Genomic DNA, 24288 nt, shown 5'->3' with positions numbered 1-24288 from the left:
TGCAATACCTGAATGCTGAGTGATGTTGAGCATTTTTTCATATGTCTGTTGGCCATTCATATATCTTCCTTTGAGAAATGCCTATTTAGCTCTTTTGCCCATTTTTTAATTGGGTTGCTTGTTTTTTTCTTGTAAAGTTGTTTGAGTTCCTTGTATATTCTGGATATTAAACCTTTGTCAGATGTATATTTTGCAAATATTTTCTCCCACTCTGTTAGTTGTCTTTTAACTCTGTTAATTGTTTCTTTTGCTGAGCAGAAGCTTTTTAGTTTGATATAATCTTTTGTTTATTTTTCCTTTAGTTGCCCATGCTTTTGGGGTCATATTCATGAAGTCTGTGTCTAGTCCTACTTCCCAAAGTGTTTCTCCTATGTTTTCTTTAAGAAATTTTATTGTTTCAGGGTGTATATTTAAATCCTTAATCCATTTTGAGTTGACTTTAGTGTGGGTATGGGTCTAGTTTCATTCTCCTGCATATTGATATCCAATTATCCCAGCACCACTTGCTGAAGAGGCAGTCTCTTCCCCAGTGTATAGGCTTGGTGCCTTTGTCAAAGATCAGATGGCTGTAGGTGTGTGGGTTGATTTCTGTATTCTCTATTCTGTTCCATTGATCAGTGTGTCTGTTTTTATGCCAGTACCACACTGTTTTGGTTATTATAGCTTTGTAGTATAGTTTAAAGTCAGGTAGTGTTATGCCTCCAGCTTTATTTTTTTTGCTCAGCATTGCTTTGGCTATGCGTGGTCTTTTGTTATTCCATATAAATGTCTGGATAGTTCTGGATAGTTCTTTCCATTTCTGAGAAAAATGTCATTATAGATATAAAAATCCTCACTAAAATACTAGCAAACAGAATACAGCAACACATACGTAAAATTATTCACCACGAGCAAGTGCGGTTCATCCCAGGGTTGCAAAGTTGGTTCAACATAGGCAAATCAATAAATGTGATACACCATATTAATAAAATCAAACAAAAAAGTATTTGATAAAATTCAACATTCATTCCATGACAAAGACCCTCTATAAGTTAGGTATAGATGGAAACTATCTCAACATAATTAAAGCCATATATGATAAACCCACTGCCAATGTCATCCTGAATGGGGAAAAGCTGAAAGCTTTTCTTTTAAGAACAGAAACCAGACAAGGATGCCCACTCTCACCACTTCTATTCAACATAGTGTTGGAAGTACCAGCCAGAGCAATCAGAGAAGAGAAGGAAATAAAGGGCATCCAGATTGGAAAAGATGAAATCAAACTGTCCCTGTTTGCAGATGACATGATTCTATATATCGAACAGCCTAAAGCCTCTACAAAAAAACTCTTGGAGTTGATAAATGATTTCAGCAAACTTGCAGGATACAAAATCAACACACAAAAATCAGTAGCATTTCTATTCTCCAATAGTGAACATTCAGAAAGAGAAATCAAGAAAGCTTGCCAATTTACAATAGCCACCAAAAAAATAAAATACTTAGGAATTTAGTTAACCAAGGATGTGAAAAATCTCTACAATGAGAACTACAAACCACTGCTGAGAGAAATTAGAGAGGATACAAGAAGATGGAAAGATATCCCATGCTCTTGGATTGGAAGAATCAACATTGTGAAAATGTCCGTACTACCCAAAGTGATATACAAATTCAATGCAATCCCCATCAAAAGATCCATAACTTTGAAGTTAGTTCCATGAATTAAGATCTCAGATTTTCTTTCTCTTGTCCTAGACCTCAATTTTTCTCCATATAGGGAAGGGTCCTAAATCTCTTCCAATGTTATCAATTTTTAAATGTTTGAATTATTCCTGATTCAAATAAAACTGTATTACTCTCTACAGCAAGAGATTAGATTGTGGCAATGTCTTTTACTAACCTGGAGTTGGTTTTTCTGCCCTAACTTGAAAAAATATCATAAAATATATGACTTGATACTCATTTACCATTAGCTAAAATACCTAATCTTTTCTGAAATTTGTTTGTAATTCATTTGTAGAAAAATGAAAACCATTTATTGTACAGACTTCAGAAGTTAGAGAAAAAAATCCATCCATAATCTTTTTATATAACATAATACAGTTAATGTTTATGTATTTCCTTCATCTTATCACTATGTATAGCTTTTTTACATGGTTATAATCACACTATATATACAATTTAGAGTATTGGTTTTTTTCACTTAATATAACAGCATGAATATTTTGATACTAATCCTTCATAAACATTATTTTAATGTACACAAAATTTTCCAGTAAACAATTATAACAATCCTACTTAATCATTCCCCGTATCTTGTAAATTTAGTTTTTAAATTTATGTATTATATGTAATGTAAATTTTTGTTATTATAATGTAGTTAACAGTGAACAGCTTTGGGGTTTTCTTCTTCAATATTCTGTATTAATACTTCAGATAAAACCCCAAAAGAGACAAGAAGTGAGCACAGTTTTAATGCATGCTGTCAGGATGCTTCCCCCCAAAATCATAGCAATGTATCAATAAACCCAGTTAATGCTTGATTCACTGTACTCTTGCCAGTATTGAGAATTATAAATTTTAGAATATTGCTTTTTTTTTTTTTTTTTTGACTGGTAAGGGGATCACAACCCTCGGCTCGGTGTGGTCTGCACCACGCTCAGCCAGTGAGCGCACCGGCCATCCACATGTAGGATCCGAACCCACGCGGCCTCGGTGCTCCCAGCGCCACACTCTCCCGAGTGAGCCACCAGGCCGGCCCTGTTTTGAGGACTTTTCACCTTGGTCAGTCTATCTCATCATCACAGTCCACGCTTCCTGCTATTGTTTCAAAGAGGCCGTGCCTTCCTGCACACCCCTGACGGTGCCAAACCTTTTCATTTTCTTCCAGCTCCTGTGAGAAATCATTTTCAGAGCTTTGCTATTCCTCTTGAATGTTGGGGATGATATCCCTCTTTTTCCTATATTTCTGCATTATTCTAAGATAAATCCTATACCAGATTTTTAAAGTATACTTAGTTTTGAATGAGGAGCAACCTGTCCAGATTTAAGGCATATCAACAGACATGGTACATAAACTTTCTTTGACCCTATTCTTTGTCTGTTTGGGTATGGGTCTAATTCCCTCTTAGATTTATATCTAGATGACAAGTTCATGTGCACAATTCCTAACTCAATTTCCTGTGTTTATTACTTGAGTTTCTTGAGTTCAGCGCAGATTACCTGAGATAGGATTCTCCCTAAAGCCTGATTTTCTGACACTCTGGAAAAAAAACAAAACAAAAAACCTGCCAGCATGAACATTGTTAAGATTCTTCTTGTTCCTGCAACCCCTTACAGAACTTTACTTATGGGAATCACACCTTCCAGGACACACTTTGCTACTGATAGTCTCCCTCTGGTTTATACACAATTATTTTGGGAGAGTTAACAATCCTTAGATGTAGAGTGAAGTACTAGCAGATAAGAGAGAAACAGAACTGTGATTGCCTCACAAAGCCAGTCTCACAAAGAAAAACAATTGTCAAGTTTTCTCCTTACAAAAGATTTTGTGTGGTTTGAACCATGAGGGAGGTAACTTGTGAGTCCATAATTGCATTTTACAAACTAGTTCTCTAAGATTTTTAGTTAGTGAAAACTCTTCTCAAAGTCTAATAATGGTTTAATCAGCAGAGCTACTTTTAACCCACTTCAAATATATTTAATGGAAAATGCAGAGGCTGAAGACCAGATGACATTTATTTTTTTTAGTATGCATTTGCTTTATTTCACATCCTCAGAATAACAGTACTAATACAACCACTGCCAATACTCCAAAATAGTTAAAAGTTTTTTCATATGTTTTCCTCATTCTCTTCCCATTTTTAATAGTTATATCTCTATGTCAGAGCATATATCTATGTTTTTTTTTTAATCCTCATTTAATCTTAGTTCCACAGGTTTAATGTTCATCACTAATCCTTTCATCAATGTCTCTCTAATCTTTCTGGTTGTCTAAAGCTTGTTCTTTCTTTAGGAAAGTCTTTCGAAAACAATATTTCTTCAATTCTTGCATTCAGCAATAGTTTATGCCTTTATAGTCAAAAGTAAGTTTTGTTGGATGTAAAATCCTTGGCTCACATTTTTTTCCCTTAAGTATCTGAAATATGTTACACTTTCTTACAACACAAGGTAATACTGTTGAAAAGTCTGATGATAATCTAATTCTCTTTTCCTTTTAAGTCATGAGTTTTTATTTTTGTCTGGATGACTAAAGGTATTTGCTTTTTATTTAAGGTTCAGTAATTTCATTAAAATTCATCTCTGGGCCGGCCCCGTGGCGCACTTGGGAGAGTGTGGCGCTGGGAGTGCAGTGACACTCCCGCCGCAGGTTCAGATCCTATATAGGAATGGCCGGTGCGCTCACTGGCTGAGTGTGCCCGTGGTGCACTCGGGAGAGTGTGGCGCTGGGAGTGCAGTGACGCTCCCGCCGCAGGTTCAGATCCTATATAGGAATGGCCGGTGCACTCACTGGCTGAGTGCAAGAAAAAGAAACCAGTTGCCAGGGCCGGCCCTGTGGCGTGCTCAGGAGAGTGCGGCGCTGGGAGCGCAGTGACGCTCCTTCCGCGGGTTCGGATCCTATGTAGGAATGGCCGGTTTCCTCACTGGCTGAGTGCGGTGCGGGCAACACCACACAAAGGGTTGCGATCCCCTTACGGTCACGAAAAAGACAAAAAAAAAAAAAAAAAAAATTCATCTCTGTGTTGGTCTTTTTAGGTGAATATGAGTATTCTAAGATGTTCTCTTTCAACATTAACTTCAATTTTTTTGGTTAATTTCAGGAAGATTTTTCTTACACTTTTTAGTACTTATTCTTCCTCCTTACTTTAATTTTCATCTTCAAGGACTACTATTATTCATATGTTGGGTATTCTTTTCCTGTCTTCAATATTCACCACTTCCTCTTGCATCCTTTTGTCTTTATTTGCATTCTTTTCACTTAAGAAATTTTATCTATTTGTTCTTGTGTTCTTTCTACTTTAGTCTTAATATCTCTTTTGTATCTTCATTGAGATATACTTCACATGTCATACAGTTTACCCACTTAAAGTTTACAATTCAATGGTTTTTAGTATATTTGCAGGTATGTGCAATCATAACCAGTCAACTTCAGAGCATTTTCATCACTTCGACCCCCCTCATACCCTTAGCTATCATCCCTTTAGCTATCATTCCCTATTCCTGTACCCCCTAAGCAACCATAATTACTTTCTGTCTCTACAGATTTCCATGTTCTAGACATTTCATAGGAATTAAATCATATCTGTATATTTTATAACTGGCTTCTTTCATTCAGCATGTTTTCAAAGCTCATCCTGTTATACCATGTATCAATACTTCAATCTTTTTTAAGGCTGGATAATATTTCATGTATGGATATACTGTATTTTATTTACCCATACACCCACTAAATAAATATTTGGGTTGTTTCCACCTTTTGGCTTTATAAATAATGCTGCACCCAAGACAGGATTCCATTCTGTGAGTGGGAGTTTTAACCAGGAAAGGAGATGCGTTTTTGAATTTTAGATAGATCACTCTGGTATTGTTTTGAGGTCTGCCAAACTAGCTACCCTGTGTGAAGATGATTTCACAATAAAACCAAAGCTAAAAGATACCAAGAGCCTGAGGCTGGTTGAGGTTTCATTTCTCCTTTGTTACCTATTAGTCCCAATTCTAAATATTGTAGACCAATCACAGTCTGGCTTATCTGCCCAAAGGTGGGCGTTTGTAGCTGTCAATAGACTAAGCTCCAAGCTGGTTCAGGAAAAGGTTACATGGCTGAGAAGGGAGACCACAGAGGAGATTACAGCCAAGCCTTTTGAGCATAATATAGTCAAATATTCTGGGATGTGAAAGCTCCTCTCGTGTTCTATTACATTAAGATAAAAGTTGAGGGCTTATAGTGATATCTAGACAAAACCTAATCATCTCACCTTGGACAAATTTCTCTGTTTCCTTTATGGATTGTGATAGACAAAATGCTCCCCCCCACAAAGATGTCAACACCCTAATGCCTGCAACCTTTGAATATGTTATGTTACGAGACAAAAGGGACTTTGCAGCTGGGCTCTAGATAAGAGCCTAACCCAGCTGACAACTTGATTTTAGCTTTGTGAAGCCTTCAGCAGAAGACCCAGTTGAGCCACATTGTGCCCAGACTTCTGAGCCATGAAACTGTGAGACAATAAATGGGTGTGTTTTAAGCTAAGTTTGTGATAATCTGTTTAAAATATATTTTTTTGTGAGACAATAAATGGGTGTGTTTTAAGCTAAGTTTGTGATAATCTGTTTAAAATATATTTAAAAAAAAAAAAGGAAGAAAAAAAAGCAAGCAGAATTCTCAAACAGAAGTGACTTTAATTATAATTCTCTTCCCTCATTGCAAATATACGATATAGGACTCTGAGTTCTTTACTTAAGAATAATAGTTATAACCTATACTCCCATCTGTGCCCCACAATATATGGCTGTATGCAATGGAAGATTGAGGCTCTATTTAGGGGATTTTCTCTTCAAGGCCTTCTAGGACACCCTGGAATGGAGAATAGATTTCAGTGAGAACAAGATTGCAACAGGAATACCAATTACTAAGCTACTGTACTAATGCAGTTGAGGGATGATAGGGCAGGGTTAGCTGGTACGGAAAAACCAGATTGGAAAGTGAGACAACGATATTGATTCCTAATGGTTCTAGAGGGGCTGAACTAAGTAGAAGGTAGTGAATCAGAGAATTCATGAGGAATAGACTTGGAAAGAGATGATCATGGTGAAAGTTTAGTCTGGGACATGCTGAGTTTGAGGGGCTTATGGAACATCCAGGTAGTGTCCCAAAGGTAACTGGATATTGAAAACAGAAGCTCAGTGATTCTAAAATTAGACACTCCAATTTGGGAATTATTAACATGTAAGGTGATAAAATCATGTGAGCGGAGATTACCCAGAATATGCTTATGGATTTTCTTTTGCTTTAAAATTTAATAAAAGGAGGAATGAGAAAGAGATACAAAGAGGAGATTCTGTTTGGTTGAGATAATTAGAAAAGGACTGGAGGGGAAAGAAAAAAGGGGGTTAGAAAAGATGAGAAAGATGTTGGCTACAGTAGAGTTAATTGATATATTACTAGCGCCTAAGCTCTCTGGTACACCTAGTCCAAATGTGCACGTGCGAAGCATCTCCAATATCTTTTACTGTTGCCTTTTAGAAATGCCCTTAAGACATGGCCCCATATCGTTGCATTCAACCACATTTGTACCACAAGGATTAAAAAGTACTTAAGTATAATTTTATTCTACTGTGCATCGATGCCAAATATACACACAAAAATGTCTGTATCACAACATTCCATGTTTGCATATTATTAACATGGCATAAATGATCATTTCCTGAGTTAATAGTGCAACGTAAAATTTAATCTGTATTGCTAATAAGACATATTACAGAATAGAAAAGTGATCAAAGTGATCATTTACATTATGTCATAAAACACAAATGCTTATTGTAGAACAGGGATACAATTTAAATGGTAAGGAAATTTGTGATTCATAACAAAGAATTCTATATGTATTTGTTGCCATGTTTGACTCTCCAGGCCATACATCAGTAGTAAAATAAGTTATGGTACAAAATAAAGCCAAGAAGTTACCTATACTGAACATTTGATTTCATTTAAGAACTTGAAGCCTGGATTCTAGTTGACCTTGTAGCGAAAATGTTCTCTTAAAAAACCCTAAGCAATCACAAATTTAGATAAACTAGTTGAATAAGGAACAATGATAGCTCTTCATTATGCTGTAAAACTATGGATCTCATATTTTGAAAAGGTAAGATCATGCAGCAACCTGAAAAACAAATAAAAAGCACATGTTTCTTAGGGAAAATGTTTAAAAATAGAGAAATAAGATCAAAGTTTACCTTCAGAACCATAGTACTTTTTCATTTGCACCATTTTATATGTATTTTTTTAAAAAACACAATTATTACTTCAAGAAAATTGACAATAATCCCTGAATATCAAATATCTAGTCAGTGTTCAAATTTTCAATTGTCTCATAAATGTAAGAATTTTAAAAATAGTTTGAGTCAAGATCCAATTAAAGATTACTCATTGCACCTGGCTGATAAGTCTTTTAGCTATCTTTTGATCTATAAATCTCCTTCCATCTCTTTTTCTCTGTCCTGCAATTAATTTGTTGACAAAAACCAGATTTTTATCTGTTTAGCCTCCCATAGTCCTCATTTTGCTGCATCCTGTGGTACTCCTTAAAAATATATTCCTATGTCCTCTTATTTCCTATAATTTAGTAATTGGATCTAGAGGCTTGATCAGATGCACATTTAAGTCTTTCTGACAAGAGTACTTCATAGGTAGTGTTCTTCCATCATGAGGCTGATCAGATGCACATTTAAGTCTTTCTGACAAGAGTACTTCATAGGTAGTGTTCTTCCATCAGGAGGCACATCATACATGGTTGTCTTTTTTTTATTTAATTGAAATGTATTGATTGTACATATTTATGGGTACAGAATTATATTTCAATATATGTATACAATGTATAGTGATCAAATAAGGATAGTTAGCAAATTCATCATTGCAAAAATTTATTTCTTTGTGATGAGAACATTTAAGTTCCTATCTTTTTTTAGCCATTTGACAATGTACAAGAAATTACTGTTAATTACAGATGCCTAGCACTACTATAAATCAACAGAACTTATTTTTCTTATCTAGCTGTAATTCTGTGTCTATAGTGCAGGTTCACATAAATAGAAGAAATTGAGAGATAAGTCAACTGCTTTTATGGAAGATATCCCTTTCATGGTATTGGGCATTCTGTTTCCTACCATGTGGCTACTCACCTTATTCCTTGTTCTGTGAATGGCGTTGGTCCACAAATGCAGATGAGGACTTTGGATTTGTCTATACTTCTTTTTAAAAATTCAGAGAGAAGAGCTGGTGAAATGTATCCCTGTTTGCCATCCCATTCAGAAGTAGGTGCTGAGAGAACAAATTCAACATCAAATCTAGGGAAAAGAAAGAGTTTTTGAAAGCCTATTATTTTAAACATATTATTAACATGTTACAAATTCAATAAAACATCCATGCCCCCCCAAATAACAATTTAATATATAAAGATTAATACACTTGATAAAATGCCACTGGAATAGATTATAAGTAAAGATTTAACAAAAACATACAGGTTAATCCATATTTACTAAGGAGTAGCTTTTGCTATAGATAAAGAAAGTGATTTGGTAAATTTTTATTGAACTCAGAAAGCTCCAAGGGATCTCAGAGAACTCCACATTTCTATTAATAATCTGCTTGTATAAATCATAATAAAGAGCGATTACCAGCAACATGTGCACTTTAATCTCTGGCTCAAACCTCTCCAGTGGTTTCCAGATCTTTTAATTTATTTGACTTAGAAGCCTATTTGACTTCTTGCTGTTGCTGTTTCAAAGGCTCTCAACCTCAGCTTGACCCTGCCCCACACCTGACATTATCACTGTTAGTAGTGCCATAGTCCACTTGGTTGCAGAAGCCAGAAACCTTGGATCCTCAGAACCTCTCTCTGCCTCACCCTCCATATTTGAATCATTACCAAGACCTAGCTCCTCTCTCCGTCATCACTGCCATAACACTGCCCAATCTCTTTCTTCTTCCTGTAATGCTTCTACTACACCCATCTCTTCAGTTCTTAGCTCAGATATCCTTTCCACAGGGCAGCACTGCGGCCCCACCAGTCTAGGGTTTTTGTTATATGTGTTGTAGAAATGTTTTCCTTTTCTTCATAGCCCTTACCTCAGGTTGTACACATGCAGTCACTAAGATGACCATGTCTGCTTTGGCTATCACTGTATCCCTAGCGGCCAACACACGGGAAGTACTCAAATACTATGAAATGTTACTCAAGAAAAGGATACAGAATTAAAATGAGAAAGAAGAACATCAAACCAAGTCTCACCATGTAACTACAGACTATTTCTTTCCTCAGCCTCAATAATCTATTAAGTAAATTGCTGGTGAAAAACCATAGTAAATCCAAAATTCTATGTTGTACCTGCTCTGTTTGCTCCATTTTAGCCATATTAGCAAAAAATAAAAATTGTACTTAGAAGGACAAGCCATGTACTGGCATCTATGAAATTACATATAAAATGTATATAAATTCATAAGTGCATTTTTCTGGGAAGGTCCATAATGTTTCATCAGATTATCAAAGCAGCTGCAGAATCACTGTCTTAAGAAATTTCAAATTATACATACATATGCAAATGTCTGTTTGGATAAAAGTTAAAAATTTCCCTCTTAAAAAGATACAAGATGGTCTCCTATGCCTCTATTTCCAATAAGCCGATCACTGGAATGACATTGCTAGGATATATAAATTAATGCTGATCTCTGTAATCTCCAATAAATACCAATGCATAATTTTCCTTTACTGGTATGCTTAAAAAAAAGAAACCTAATCAGTAGCATATTTTCTGCAGGTATTTACTAACTGGTGATAAATAACTGAAATCCTGATATAAACGGTGTAAACTTCTCGCACATTTTGTATTTACTCACATACGGTTTCTTGGCTGTACTGTTAGGCTCTCAATAGAGAATGTCAACGGGCAGCATGGATACAATTTAGGATATTCTAAAGGGGCTGTTATCCTGCTTATCTTCCTCACGGGATGGAAAAGAGCTTAAGCTGGAGCAAGAGCAATCCCAAATTAAGATTCGAGAATTCTTTAATAAAGAATTTCTTCAAGATATGGATGGTTCTGATGGAATCTTCTCTCCTAGATTTTTCTGAATGAAGGCCAACTTACTGTCTGAAACAATTACAGCATTGAGTTGTTGGAGGCATGAGGGGGCACATTAGTAAACATCCTGAAATTACTCTCTGCCCTATGATTTCAAAAGTGCCAAAAAGGACCAGGACTCTTGGAAAGGTTATTGGAAAATAAATTCAGATAACCCATAAAATGCAAAGCAGTATGAAAAATAAGAGAGAAAGAGAGACAGAGAGAGAAAATAGATCTGCTACAGATGAATGCCTAAGTGATCTAATTACATTCAAGGTCTTCCATCACCTGATTTTAGCCTACCCTGTTTCTTCGACTGTAAAACAAGAGGATTAGAAACCATCACCATTAATTCCTTCTAATACTGATACTTATATAAGGTTTAAAGGTATTATTTTACAGTTATTTCACATTGCTCTCCTTCGTGCACTGTATTTATTTCAACAAAACTGGACTCTGCTATTGCTAAAACACTAGAACATCCTGGAACTCATGTCTTTACTCATGGAATCCCACTAACCCATTCACAATCCCACTTTTCCTATTCACAGAAATGCTAATTGTTTCCCAAATCCTGGTTAAAAACCCCTTCTTCCATGAAGCTCTGACATACTCATCCTCACAAAAATGGAATTACTCTTTCTTCTCCCTAGACTTTTACAACATGCTATTTGTTCCTCTCAAGGCACAGACTCTACAGTTCCTCGTATACTTCAGAATTTCTCCACCACTAAGGTAGTCTTACTTATTTTGTACTTTTTCCCAATGTCAAGCACATTTTGCAAATAGTGTGCACACACATGCTTAAAATGATGCAAAAGACCTTCCGTTGGTGCATAAAACTGGGTAAATAATCCTCTGTCCTTTGTGTCCCATTCCCTTGCTGCTTGGAATCCTTTTCTTTCTCTTTCTCTTACGTCCCAAACACTAACCTCCTCATCCATTTTAAATAAAAAATAACAACACTAACCAAATTAAATGTGCTGGGTACAATATTCTGTGCTGGGCACTTTACTTTTTAGGGGCTATTTGTCAAACTGTATCAATAGCCTTAGAATATTTTGATCTAGTGATTCTTCTGATGAATTTTTATCCTGAATAGTTAGAGAGATTAAGAACAACTTCTAGTAACTATGTCAAATAGTAGAAGATTGGTTAAATAAATTATGGTATGGCCACTTGACTGAATACAATGCACTTATTAAATAATAATGTTATTATAATATAATGATGTTATTAAACATCATGACATATTGAAGGGTTTCCCAACCAACAATATTGGCATTTTGGGCCAGATAATTCTTTATTGTGGGAGGCTGTCCCGTGCATTATAGGATGTTGAGCAGCATCCCTGGCCTTGACTAATCCCCCCCTCCCCCCCAGTTAAATCAAAAACATCTCAAGGCATGAATTTTCCCTGGACAGTGGGGTTGTTTCAGGTCAAGAACCACCAGTTGAAACTATTCTATACACAGAATACACACAACATATTAAACTGAAAATGCAGTTATAAAAAGTCAGTATGACTGCATTATTTTAAAAATCAAAACAAAACAAAAAAGTATATATGTCTGTGTGTATATGAATGGAAAGATACAGACTATAATGTTAATAATTATTCTTTGAGTAATAAGATTATGGGCGATTTTCTTCCTTCTACTTTTTCTATAATTTTCTATATAAGTATGTATTACTTTTATGAACAGAAGGTAAAATCATCAAATGCTGTCTTTTAAATAGAATGTACTATCAGCTCTACTGAAACAAGGTTATTACCTCCAAAAATGACTGCTTTGAAAGAGAAGGAAAATACTTGTTATATTTACATATTACAACTTGTCTAGAAGTCAAGCTAATTGTCAACCTGTTCCACCCCTCAAAACTAGCTTTGCAAAAGCAGAGAACTCCCAAAGCCAGTGCATACTAATGATGGGAGGGTGTAAGCCAATGTGTAAGACTGAGTCAACTGAGCCTTGTAACACTGCTCATGTTTGAGAGGAAAATAAGTGAAATTTAATCTGGACTTCAATTTTACATAATAATTAGCTAGATCCAATATTACACATATGAGGGTACTTCCAAAAGTTCATGGAAAGATTCATATTATCTTTTAATTCTATTTTTCCACAAACTTTTTAAAGTACCCTCATATTAGATCATATGCCAGACTCAGTATCCATCCTTCCCAGGCCTCCTTGTTCCACAAGTATTGAGTGGAAAGCTGAGACCTAATTCTACAGAGTTGGGTTGTTTTAACTACAAAATATCAGAGATTTTTTTTTTAATATTCACAATTCAATAATAATTTAACCAAGTAAGCATGTTCAGTTAACATTTTATCTTCATAAACTTTATTACTAAAACTAGAAGTGACATAGGGGAGTCAAGATGTGGAAGAAGGTGATTTAGTATATTAAAAATTTAATAACTTTAAATGCTAACTAAAATACAGATGTGACTAATTAAAATTACCTTATATTAAATCTGAACTTTTGCTTTCTTTTTATACACAATCATGTTTCAACTAAATAGTGCTACCAAAACCCATCAGTAAGCCTTTAAGGCTAGGATTCTCCTATTTCCACATCAATACTCAGAATATGGTAAAATTCCTGATAAATATTCCAAGGCCATCTACACAAGGATGGTCTTTTTCTTTTTCAGTGAGGGCCCGGCCAGACCTTACTCATAAAAGGCCATGAGTCTATGGGGATCACAAATCACATAGTACTAGAAGTCAGTGCCAGTAGAATGCCTGAAGCAAGGAGAACAGTCTCCAGAAAGAGGAAGGAGAAAGTAAGGTAAGAGAGGAGAGGTTTAGGGAAGAGAGCACATATGAATGAGCAAGGGAGAGCAGGAAGAGAGAAGGAGCAGGAGAGGGAGGATAAAGGCAGGCCAGAAATCGGAACACTATCACTTCTCTCAGCAAGCTGGAGAGGATCACTCACCTGGTGAGTGCTGTTAGAGCCAGGCATCCAGAAGTGAAAAAAAAGGGGCCTTTCCTCATCCTCAATACTCCAGCCTATGCAATTCCACCAACCCAAATTAGGTAGACCAAAACAAAACAAAAAACACAGTTGACTTTGTTAAAAGACACTTTATGTTCAGAGGCTGTCAACACATTCCTTTTCACTGATTAATTTGTAAATCAAGTTTAACTCCTATCAATAAGACCAAAAGTACAATGTCTACTCATTAAAATAATAGTAAGTTTCTTTTTAAAAATTTATATAATTTCTGTCATAAGGGAACTATCTTAAAGAATACCTTTGTCAAAAAACCATCAGAAATTTCTTGCTAAAAACCCCTAGCTAAAAAAGCCTACCTATGTCTGTTTAAATTTTTAAAAATTTTTGTTTAGGGAAACAGGAGCTCTAACAGCTAAGACAGAATGCAAACACATGTATATAGTGGTTATCTATAACCAAGTTCAAATGTCTGAGGGAGGGGGCTTCACAGTTTCCAAAGCACTTATATTATCTTCTCCTAACCTCATAAGAGTTTTATAAAGTAAGTAGGAAAGATATCATTATTTTATGTTGAAGAGAAAGACAGGTCCATAAAGCTAATTAGTTTTTTAATGAAGTTTCAAGCTAGTGAGAAGTGAAATGGGAACTAGAATTTAGGTCTTTAGGCTTCTTGATAAATGCTTTTGATTTTCCACTTTGAAATTTAGTGTAAAAGATACTTGAAAACCTAACAATTCATATTTCTTTAAATCATTCTCTAAATTGCCAAACAACTACCTAAATATAGTAAATATTGTTAGGTTTATGTTTTAAGTATGTAAAGAATAGTAAATACTTCAAGGATAAATAAACTCAGGTCATCCTTAATTTGTAAAAGTCATTTATAAAAGAGAAATGGGAGGATTATGGGAGACAACAGGGAGAAGAGATCACTGCATTACCTTATTATAGATATTCAGAAAATATTCAGAAGAACCTAGAGCCCCCAGGACAGCTAACTGAGTTTCTAAGGCTTTAACTCCAACTTTCAAAATGTCTAGAATTGTTTTGTGGGGGTTTTTTTGGTAGGCTTAAGGCTGAGTTTTTAAAATCTTTTTAAAAAATTTTAATTGAAACATTGTAATTGTACATGCTTATGGGGTACAATATGAGGCTTTGATACATATATGTTGCATAATGATCACAACAGGGTAGTTAGTGCATCCATCACCTCATGCATTTATCATATCTTTGTGGCAAAAATATTCAAAAGCCTCTCTTCTAGCTCTTATGTAATATACAAAACTTAACTGTTAACCACAGTCACTCTACTGTGCAATAGAACACAAAAGGTTTAGAATTTTACTTGTACCATACTATCAAAAACATAAATACTTACTTTAGATACTTTGTGCAACTTAGGAAGTCATGAAATTCTTAGAAATAGCTATTAATGATTACAAAAATGTTTTAGAGAGTATGACAGCTTGTCCAATTTGCTCTTCCTGTAAAAAATTTGTCCTGAACTTCCAACTGTTTCAAATCTTTTTAGGACAGATAGGGTATATGCTCATTTAAATTATCTTATTTCAGTTGACTGTGCTGGGCTCTTTTTTCAATGAAATAAAATTTTCACTTGGCTATTCTTTCTGCCTCATTCTATCACTGAGTTCACCTTAACCAAAACTTTTTTCTATTGCCTCTACTAGCATTTCCCAAAGTGTGCTATAAGGACCACTAGTGATAAGACTATTAATAAGCATTAATGCAAACAAAGAAAAACGAAGAGAATCTTGTTGAACAATGTACAAGAAATCCCCCTCTTAGAAAGTCACAATGGATATTAGCATACTAATGACTCTAAGAAATCCTGTAACATGTTTAATTTTGCTTAACCCATCCTCATCAAATTTATTTTAACTGCCCCATTGTAACAAAAAAAAAACTGAATTACCAAACTGGCTACACTGGAACATTTCCAAAGAAACTCAACTCAGTATAAATTACATAACATGATCATAAAGCCCAATGTACATTTTAACGACACATAAATGAGGTTACTTAGATCTTACCAGACAGTATTTCAGTATTTCTTGGGGGAAGAAGGGGGGCGCAGGGCGGACATCAACATTATTTACATTTAGAGAATTATCAATTAGTTTATTTTTTCCTTTGAAGGAGCTTCCTGGTCAATTCAAAGCTCCAACCAAGGAGATGGGCCTAGATTTACTACATAGGTTTGAATATTTAAATGCAGAGCTAATACCAGTTCAATACCTTTTATCTTTAAATGCTAATTTCTCCAATTGGCTTCTCCAAATTATATCATCCTCTGTTTTATTGAAGAACATCAGCTTCACTTTCCTTAAAAGAAAAAAAACTCAGAAAGTACTAATTAATTACATTTAAAATACACACAAATAAAAAGTCTAAAGTGAACTAGGGTGAATGCTTTTTAGTGTCAATTAGGTAACCAAAAGTATCAAAAGCTGAAATGAGATAAAAGAAACAAGTTAATAAAATATCTAGGACCAGAGGAGGCAGAGTAAGAAATGATGAATGAGGGAACAAGAACATGTCTATTAAGGTACAGTGAGTAATCTATTTAGAATACCTTATACTAATGTAACAGCCTCTCGAAGGATAATAATTAGAGATAAAATTACATACCTGAGACTGGGTATATTAGTCAAAGCATAATTCAGTATTTTAACCATTGGTGTGAAGCCTGTTCCAGCTGCCAACAAAAAGAGATCTTCTAATTCTTGGAACTTGGATATTTTTAAATTGCCCTCAGGATTGCTTACAGAAACAAAATCCCCTAAACAATAAAATATAAACTAAATCAGAAAAAACAAAACAAAACAAAACAAAAAACAAACAAAAAAACCCAGCAGGGAAACCAAGAAGGCTAAAAGTACCTTAACTTAGAGCACTGATGAGTAACCAGATAAAAACCTGCAGACTACATATCAGTCTTTAAGATACGTAAGGATTTTTACGTTAGGCCCTCAAGTATGTCTGGATTATATCATTATAATCAAATTAATAATGAGGCTTCATTACGTCATTTCCCAACATTATTTTCCCAAACCATCTGAAGTGTGAAATTTATAAACTGCTGCAAAGTACTTATCCACAAATTATCAATGAAGGATTGATGGCTAAACTTAATTATAAGCTCCTCAAAAGCAGAATCCACATATACCTGTTCAGCATGGAACAGGGTAGAGAATAGATATTCCTTATTTACATTTTGATTATTAACCACAGTAATAGAATTAGTAGGAGAGAAAACTGAAATAAAAATGTATTCTAAAATCTTATGTTAGTAAATGTGCTAACCTCTCCTCCATTAAATTTTTGAAAAGACTTCTTGTTTTAATCAGTAAGAGCTTTTCTGAGTTTAATTCCTATAAAAACAAAGCAAAATCAGAAAAGCAGTCAGCAGTTCTTGGAGCATGCTATGTCCCAATCTAGAATCAACACAGTTGAGAAATCGGTGCCCATTTTCTATAGTGCAGCTGAGATAACCACCACATACCACTCATATAAGAAAACTGCCTTTAGGACTAGATTCGGAAATTTTCAACATAATTTTAGAAATAAAAAATAAAGCTGTCTATAATTTTAAAATAATTTCAAATACTCTAGTTTATTTTAAAATGCTTGGATACTCACAATTTCCTTTGTTATTCATCATAGGATAGTAAGAATCTTGCAATAATTGATGAATTAAATATTTGAAAGTAATAAAAACACCTTATTATAGTATGAAGGAACCATAAGATCAGAATGTCCTTAAGGAAAAGCCAGATGTTGTTTACTAAAGAAGACTCACAGGATGACATTAACTTGGTAACTTTTATCCACAGTCCAGTCCTTCCAATGCCACAAAATTGATTAGACTCCGGCAGGGTAACTGATGTAAATCAAATCACAAGAGATTGAAGTACAAATGCCAGAATGGCAACTGATTTTCAGTCAGGGCTATATGTATCTAGTGACCTGAACATTACATGTCCCACCCAGGGTTTCTCATTTCCTGGATCAGAACACTTAAAAGGCCAAAGTAATTACATAAAAGTTGCTTGGTGAACATGGGATTGAAGCAAAGAGGTGGATAACTTTATGGGAGCATTCATTTAGGCTATGATGAGGCTTCATGAGTTATCACCACTCTGCAAGTGTACACAGATATTTGTGTCATGTCGAGCTTTCCTGGATGAAGATGAAGTCTTTTTCTTTGGGCTTTCCTTTTCCATGCTCTATGCTAATTCTCCACCCTGCTTGTTCGCAAAATTTCTATAAATAGGTTATAATACCATTGGTTAAGTTTCCACTTACTATCTTACAATCATGTGTCAGTCCTTCCTTCACAAGGTGATATTTACCTTCACTACATTTGCAGGTATTCCAAAATACCTCAAGTTCACATTCATATTGTGCTTTACATAAGCAAGGATAACTAATCACATCCACTATGTGTATATTTCTAAGCTTAACTTTCAGAAAGTAACATAATTTTCTTTATTTCCAAATCTTAGTGATCCACTTCACTGTTACCGCCATGTACTACTAATGCTGCCTTAGAAAGAAGAACACTTTTGCTATTAGGTAAAAAAGCAGTGAAAAGAAGATTCAGAAAAAGGAGTAGAGGATAGAAAAAGGAGTAGAAGCAAGAAGACAGGTCTCTAAGTCTTAATAGGTCTCATTACAGTTCTTTTATTCATTTTCTCATAGTACATTTACTGACAGCCTACTATGTGCCAACTGCCATGCTACATGCTGGAAATACAAAGGTAAGTAAGACAATTTCTGTCCTTCAACTCAAAATCCTATAAAGAAGGAATATATTTATTCTTACGATAGATCTATGAATAAAATGTTAGTTACTGAAGGGTTCACAGGAAGAGGGAGACTTCATAAAGGAAGTGATATTTTGTTTGCGTCTTTACAAGAAAAGCACTTGGCAGATAGAGAAAGGGTTAAGGGGCATCCTAGGTGTGGCAACTGCATGTACCTATGAATGGGGATGACAAACTTGTGGAACTGCGAATAGCACCAGTATTTTCATACAGCAAGAGACTAAGCTGGAGAGGTTGTCAGAGTCTTTGTAGGCCATGCAGAAAACTTAAGCAGTACTGGAAATGGGGACTCATCAGAGATTTCAGAGTTACAGAGCAACATGATTAAATCTATTTTCAGGGCACTTTGGAGAAAAAAATGGAAAATGCAGACAAACAGAAAGAAAAAGACACCAGTTAGAGTCCATTGTGAGAGACCAGTTAGAGGCCAAGAGAGAAATAACAAAGATTTGGTATAAGAGGATAGCAGAAGAGGTAGGAAGGAAAGATTAAAAAGTCACTGGGAGGTAGACTCAATAGAACTTAACGGCTGACTGGAGAGAGAAGGTGGGAAGAATCAAGGATGACTGAAGTTTTCTGATTGGGTCAATGATGAACAGTGATGCTACAAATAATAAAGACAGGGAATATGGAGTATGGATAGGTAGGATGGGACAAAGAGAAGATGACACTGGTTGTAGAGATATTGAGTTTAATATATTTGATAGACTTCTACATAGAGAAAGCTAGAGGGCAGTTTGATCCAATCTAGAGCACAAATGTGCTGGGAAAAAAAAGCAAAAATACTAACCAATCTGAAGATGATCAAGCTCTGGCGTGAAGAGTCCAGCAGAATAGATTTTGATCAAAAAGTAGATGTATTTATTGTTGGGAAGAACTTGTTCCTTGAACTCTGAGAGTAAGGAATCAGATACAGGTGTATATGGCTTTACTAGTTCTGTACCTAGAAAAAAATCACACCAAAGAAATTAAATTCTAAAAATCTAAAAAGCTCTTAATGAAGATAAAACACATAAATTTTATGATGTAATCAGTACATATTTAAAACTATACACCTAATGAATATATAATTGGAACTATGAGTTCTACATGTATATAGTATATATATGTGTATGTATACCCAAAGCCTATATGTGCTGAAATAATTTTAACAAATCAATACTTTACCCATAATATAAACAACCTGTTTTTATTAAGCGTGGCCTACATTAATAGGAATATATGTTAATAAATTTAGGCAACCATCTATTCCATTAGCACATAAGCTTTGTAATAAGCCACACCAAATATGGCATCAAAAGTTTACCATGGAGATGTAAGAAGGTATTTACATAGTAATTTTAATTATACACCAAAATTTTAACAATGGTTACTGATGGCCAACAAGATCATTTGGAAGAAAGGAATTTCACTTTTTACTTTACATATTTTGAATTATTTTAATGTTTTAATATACTACATATTACTTTGCTGAGTGAAAAGAATGTCAATCCAACCACTTCTAAGAATATATTATTTTTAAAAGGGGTAAAATAAATTAAAATTCATGTTATATGTTTAAGCTAGCCAAATTCCAAAGGGAAAAATCACCACACATTTGAAAGACCAAAACTTATTACATGGCTCCTTGACATGTACAAAATTAATCCATATGTAAATTAAAATATATTGGCAATAACTGCTTTAGGGAAGAAATCAGCTATTGAATGGTAACCTGGCATTAGTGATGATGAAGAGAAAAACTAAATAGTGCCATTATAATACACCATATCTACCACAAAGCCTAGCTGGCAGTACGTTAGACTGGTTGCTAGAAACACTATGACCAACATGAGAATTTTACCTTTTGCAGCTTCAAAAGGCCAAGAAAATGTTGGACATCAATAAGAAGGGTATTTAAAACAAGTAAGTGAAGTAATTTTAGAATGAAAATGAGGTAAAAAGAATTTACAGAGTAAGGAATACACTTTAAGAGTTCCTTATACTGGCAGCAAACATAAGGAAATCATTTATAATCACCCACTCATTTTGAATTCTATAAATTCAACTTCATAAATGGCACAGCCATGAGTGGCTACTAAGAAATGCTTGTATGAATTTCTAGTAGTTGTCTTGACCATTTATGTAATCCCTTACCTCTTTCCTTTTGGGTTTGTTAGCAATAAATTACAATGCTGGTGAAACCATCTCTCCAATTGGTAGTGATTTCTTTGTTCCATATGACAATGCGGCACGGCTATAGTTCCAACATACAGAAAACACTGCATCCACAAACCTAGATTCTGGCTATCACTGAATCTAGCTGCCCAACAAATTTATCAATAACTTAAATGGTTGCTTCCTAAAGAGATTAGTACTGATTCTGAATTGCTAATAAAAGAAAAAAATGTTTCCCCAAAGCCTCTACCGACCTTACCTGTAATAGTTAGCTTGAAGTAAACATGTTGCCCAATTGGCACCTGAAGATGAGTGCTTGGTGGCAGCATCAAACAAAAAAGCTTCGTATCATGAGTAACATTTTCCTTGGAAATTAACTGGCACTTTCTGTAGTACAAACCTAGAAAGTGAGTCATTTTCTCTTACTGATACATACATTAATAGGTAATAATAGACCACTAAGAGAAAGCACATGCTCAGATTTTGCTCTCTAGAAAGCTTCAATTTCACTAAAATGCCCACACATTTAAAAAATTCCTCAATATTATAAGGTTAATTTTCTCATTTTATTTCCCGAGATATCTATTTTCTAAAACCTGTAAATTACAAAGTGAGTTTTATTTCCTCATGTCTGTTATTACAGCATGTTAAAACCATTACGTTCTAAGAAATCAAAACCCAATTAGATCTTCTTAAATTCACTTTTTAAATAATTCCATCTTTTATGCTTTATATTTACAGTTATTGTAGGAATAGCTCTTCAAGAACGGCAAGAAAAATATACATTCTTATGTCTCTATGTTTGTGTATACGTATTATATATATGAATTATACAACTTTTTAACTGTCAAAAGATGATTAAAACAAAAAATAAACTTTTATGCTTAAGGATATAAGTTTTGGTAGTTGGAAAATTAATTTAAATGAAAAATTGAACATGCTAGGTTTGTGGTACTAATACACAAATAAAAGGAATCAAGTATTTCTATAAATACTGGAAATATTTGAAATTAATATCTCAAGTGCAGAAAATATTGTTTGCCTACAGAGAAAAATAATACCATCTATTATAAAAGTTCTGAAAGCATTAATATTTTCATTTGTAAATTCTGTTTTGAACATAAACAGCATCCCACAGTAGACTGATATTGGTTTGTTTCATTATTTCCTCTCTCATAAGACACTATTTACAGAGATGTAAAGAAATCAACCCTGACAATGCATTTCTTATCCTAATTATTCTCTCTTTTTTTAAGCCTAAAAATATAGGTGCAGAAAGATTAACTCCAGATTTTAGAGAGTGAAGGACCAACAGCTAATAATAAATGATTAATGGAAAAAACTGAAATTTACATATAATCCTAAGAAATCTTCTTGGCCATTCAAAAGAAGCTAAACCCAACTTCTCTTCTGCCTTTTGCCCCCCAAAGCTCCCAGTCACTCAATCTTTCCACCTACTACAATGGTAGTTCAGTAAGTACATAAGTTTAGAGTGCATCGCTGCACACAAAAATCTGAGGGCCTCTCTTCAGGTCACCTCACTTTAGTGCCAGATGTAGATTATGCGTAACAGCACCACTCTAGAGTCATCCTGGAAGGCCTAACCAGTACTGGACTAACCAAAGGTCAAAGGACATCCCACCCACAAGGAGAAATGAATGTTCAAATAAATGATCTTCTTATCTCCTCCTTTAGCCACTTTCTGGGACCTAAGGTGAGAATACAACCAGAGCCCCACATACTATATGTATAAATATTTAAAAGTTACAAATCAGACAAATAACTGTCAAATAAAATATGTCCTATGCTGTATCTTGAAATACATACCTTTATAATGTCCTAGAAGGCTAGATCCAAATTCAGGATTCTTAAACCCTTCATACTATCACACAGTGAGATGGCAGAGGGATAAGATCTGCACACCCACTGCCTGCCCCTCTTCTGTTGGCACTGTCTGACACTCAGTGTAGACACATTAGTCCATTTGTTCAAGCTCATCCACTAGCTCTCCCCATAAACAGCCCTGGCCACTCCTTCGGTAGAAGTGGGGCCAATTGGGCAGGGAATTGTAGGGCTCCAGACACCTGTAGTGTGGTGTTGAAGGAAAGAGGGTGAACTCCAGACGAACACTTCTTGCCCTTGCACATTCTTCACCCTGTGGGAGGGGTGTGGCTGGAGGACAGCCATGTGGGGCTCTCCAAGTGTGGAATCCAGGGAAGGTGCCCCTCTTGCCAGGTCGAGTGCTTTCTTCTAATCAAATTTAGTGCATGTCTTCCCGATAACTTTATTGCCAGATGAATACATTCATCTTCTGACTCGATAACTTCTATTCTAGCATTTGCCAGAAAAGATCTGCTACAGTAAATATGCATCTCATCAACTATACTTAAAACACAAGGGAATCCTGGGTTATAGTGATTTACTGACTTTCCTTGTAAGAGCGCTGACATAGCATTCTTGCTATTTAACACTGCTGAGAGACTTTCCAAATTTTTCCTCTAAAAGACTGACAATTTCAAAGGAACATCCTAACTATAGGCTCTAAAATTTTAAGAAAAATTTAAGAAAGTTTTCATCTTTCGATTGCACTGAAGAAAAAGACAGCACAGATGGATGGGAACTGCAGTATATGAAGAAAAAAAGTATGCAGCAGATAGATGGTGCTGATTACTTCAAGTCTGGACAATGCCATTATTTAAGTGTCAGGGTTTTGGCTTCATAAACACATATAATTATACAAGAAAATGAGAAATTGAAAATAAATGTAAGATGGTTAAAAAAAAACATAAGACAAAAATTTCTACCCAGAATAGCTACCTTCTTTTAATAAAATACATGTAATATCAAGATATTCAGGGTAACACAGAAATACTGAGGATAACATGATAATTTGGGCAAACTTTTTTCTTAATGTTGAAAAGAAACTATATTTTCCCTTCTAAAAAGCAGAATTTCACAAGGCTAAAACAGAAAACACAGGCAAAGTCTCCAATGGGAGATGGAACAGAAAGAGAACACTGGACTAAAAGTCTCCATTGCCTTCAGTTGGGGACTCTTTGCACCTAGTACATTTTTAAAGCACTTGGTCACTCTTATTTTCCCTGCTGGAAACAGAGGCTTCCAGAAGCTAAAAAGCTTGCCCAAGGTCACAGAGCAGCTGGAGAAGATGTGGGATGGAGCAACAAGTTATTAGCATTTCTTGCCCCAACTCAGTAGACTTTAAGAAGTTTGAGAACCATGCTCTAGACTAGAATATTGTTCTGTAGAGTCTTCCTGATTATTTTAACCATGTCAGTCAAAGCGAAAACACTTACAAATTTTCCCTTCCACTCTTTACAACTCCCTATTAACTATTTAATATCCAAATTAAGGAACCAGTTCAGCAAGTCAAGATTCGTCCCAGGTACATCTCTTCTTCAATAATCCCATTCTCTACTGTTCTGATCAACCAGACTTTTTCTGGTTGATCAGAACAGTAGCATTCTTTACTACTTTCAATT

The 24288-nt window shown here is 35.0% G+C and overlaps 1 protein-coding gene across 1 annotated transcript in view; it reads right to left on the bottom strand.

Annotated features, from left to right (window-relative positions):
- Positions 1 to 7278: 7278 nt before the first annotated feature.
- Positions 7279 to 24288, bottom strand: part of LOC103596473 (cytochrome b5 reductase 4) — a gene marked incomplete at its 5' end in the record, with an annotated part of 32911 nt that continues 15901 nt past the window's right edge. Inside the window, 6 exons of the mRNA XM_008580112.1 lie at positions 7279 to 7856; positions 8875 to 9039; positions 16041 to 16127; positions 16434 to 16584; positions 19422 to 19574; positions 21048 to 21188. Coding sequence (XP_008578334.1) covers positions 7802 to 7856; positions 8875 to 9039; positions 16041 to 16127; positions 16434 to 16584; positions 19422 to 19574; positions 21048 to 21188 — 752 coding nt within the window. The remainder of the gene's footprint in view (positions 7857 to 8874; positions 9040 to 16040; positions 16128 to 16433; positions 16585 to 19421; positions 19575 to 21047; positions 21189 to 24288) is intronic.

Source organism: Galeopterus variegatus, unplaced genomic scaffold (genome assembly GCF_000696425.1).
Source record: "Galeopterus variegatus unplaced genomic scaffold, G_variegatus-3.0.2 Scaffold2023, whole genome shotgun sequence".
In the NCBI taxonomy this organism is placed as follows: Eukaryota; Metazoa; Chordata; class Mammalia; order Dermoptera; family Cynocephalidae; genus Galeopterus; species Galeopterus variegatus.
The sequence above is the reverse complement of the archived record's forward strand: the minus strand, read 5'-3'. Positions and strand labels throughout refer to the sequence as shown.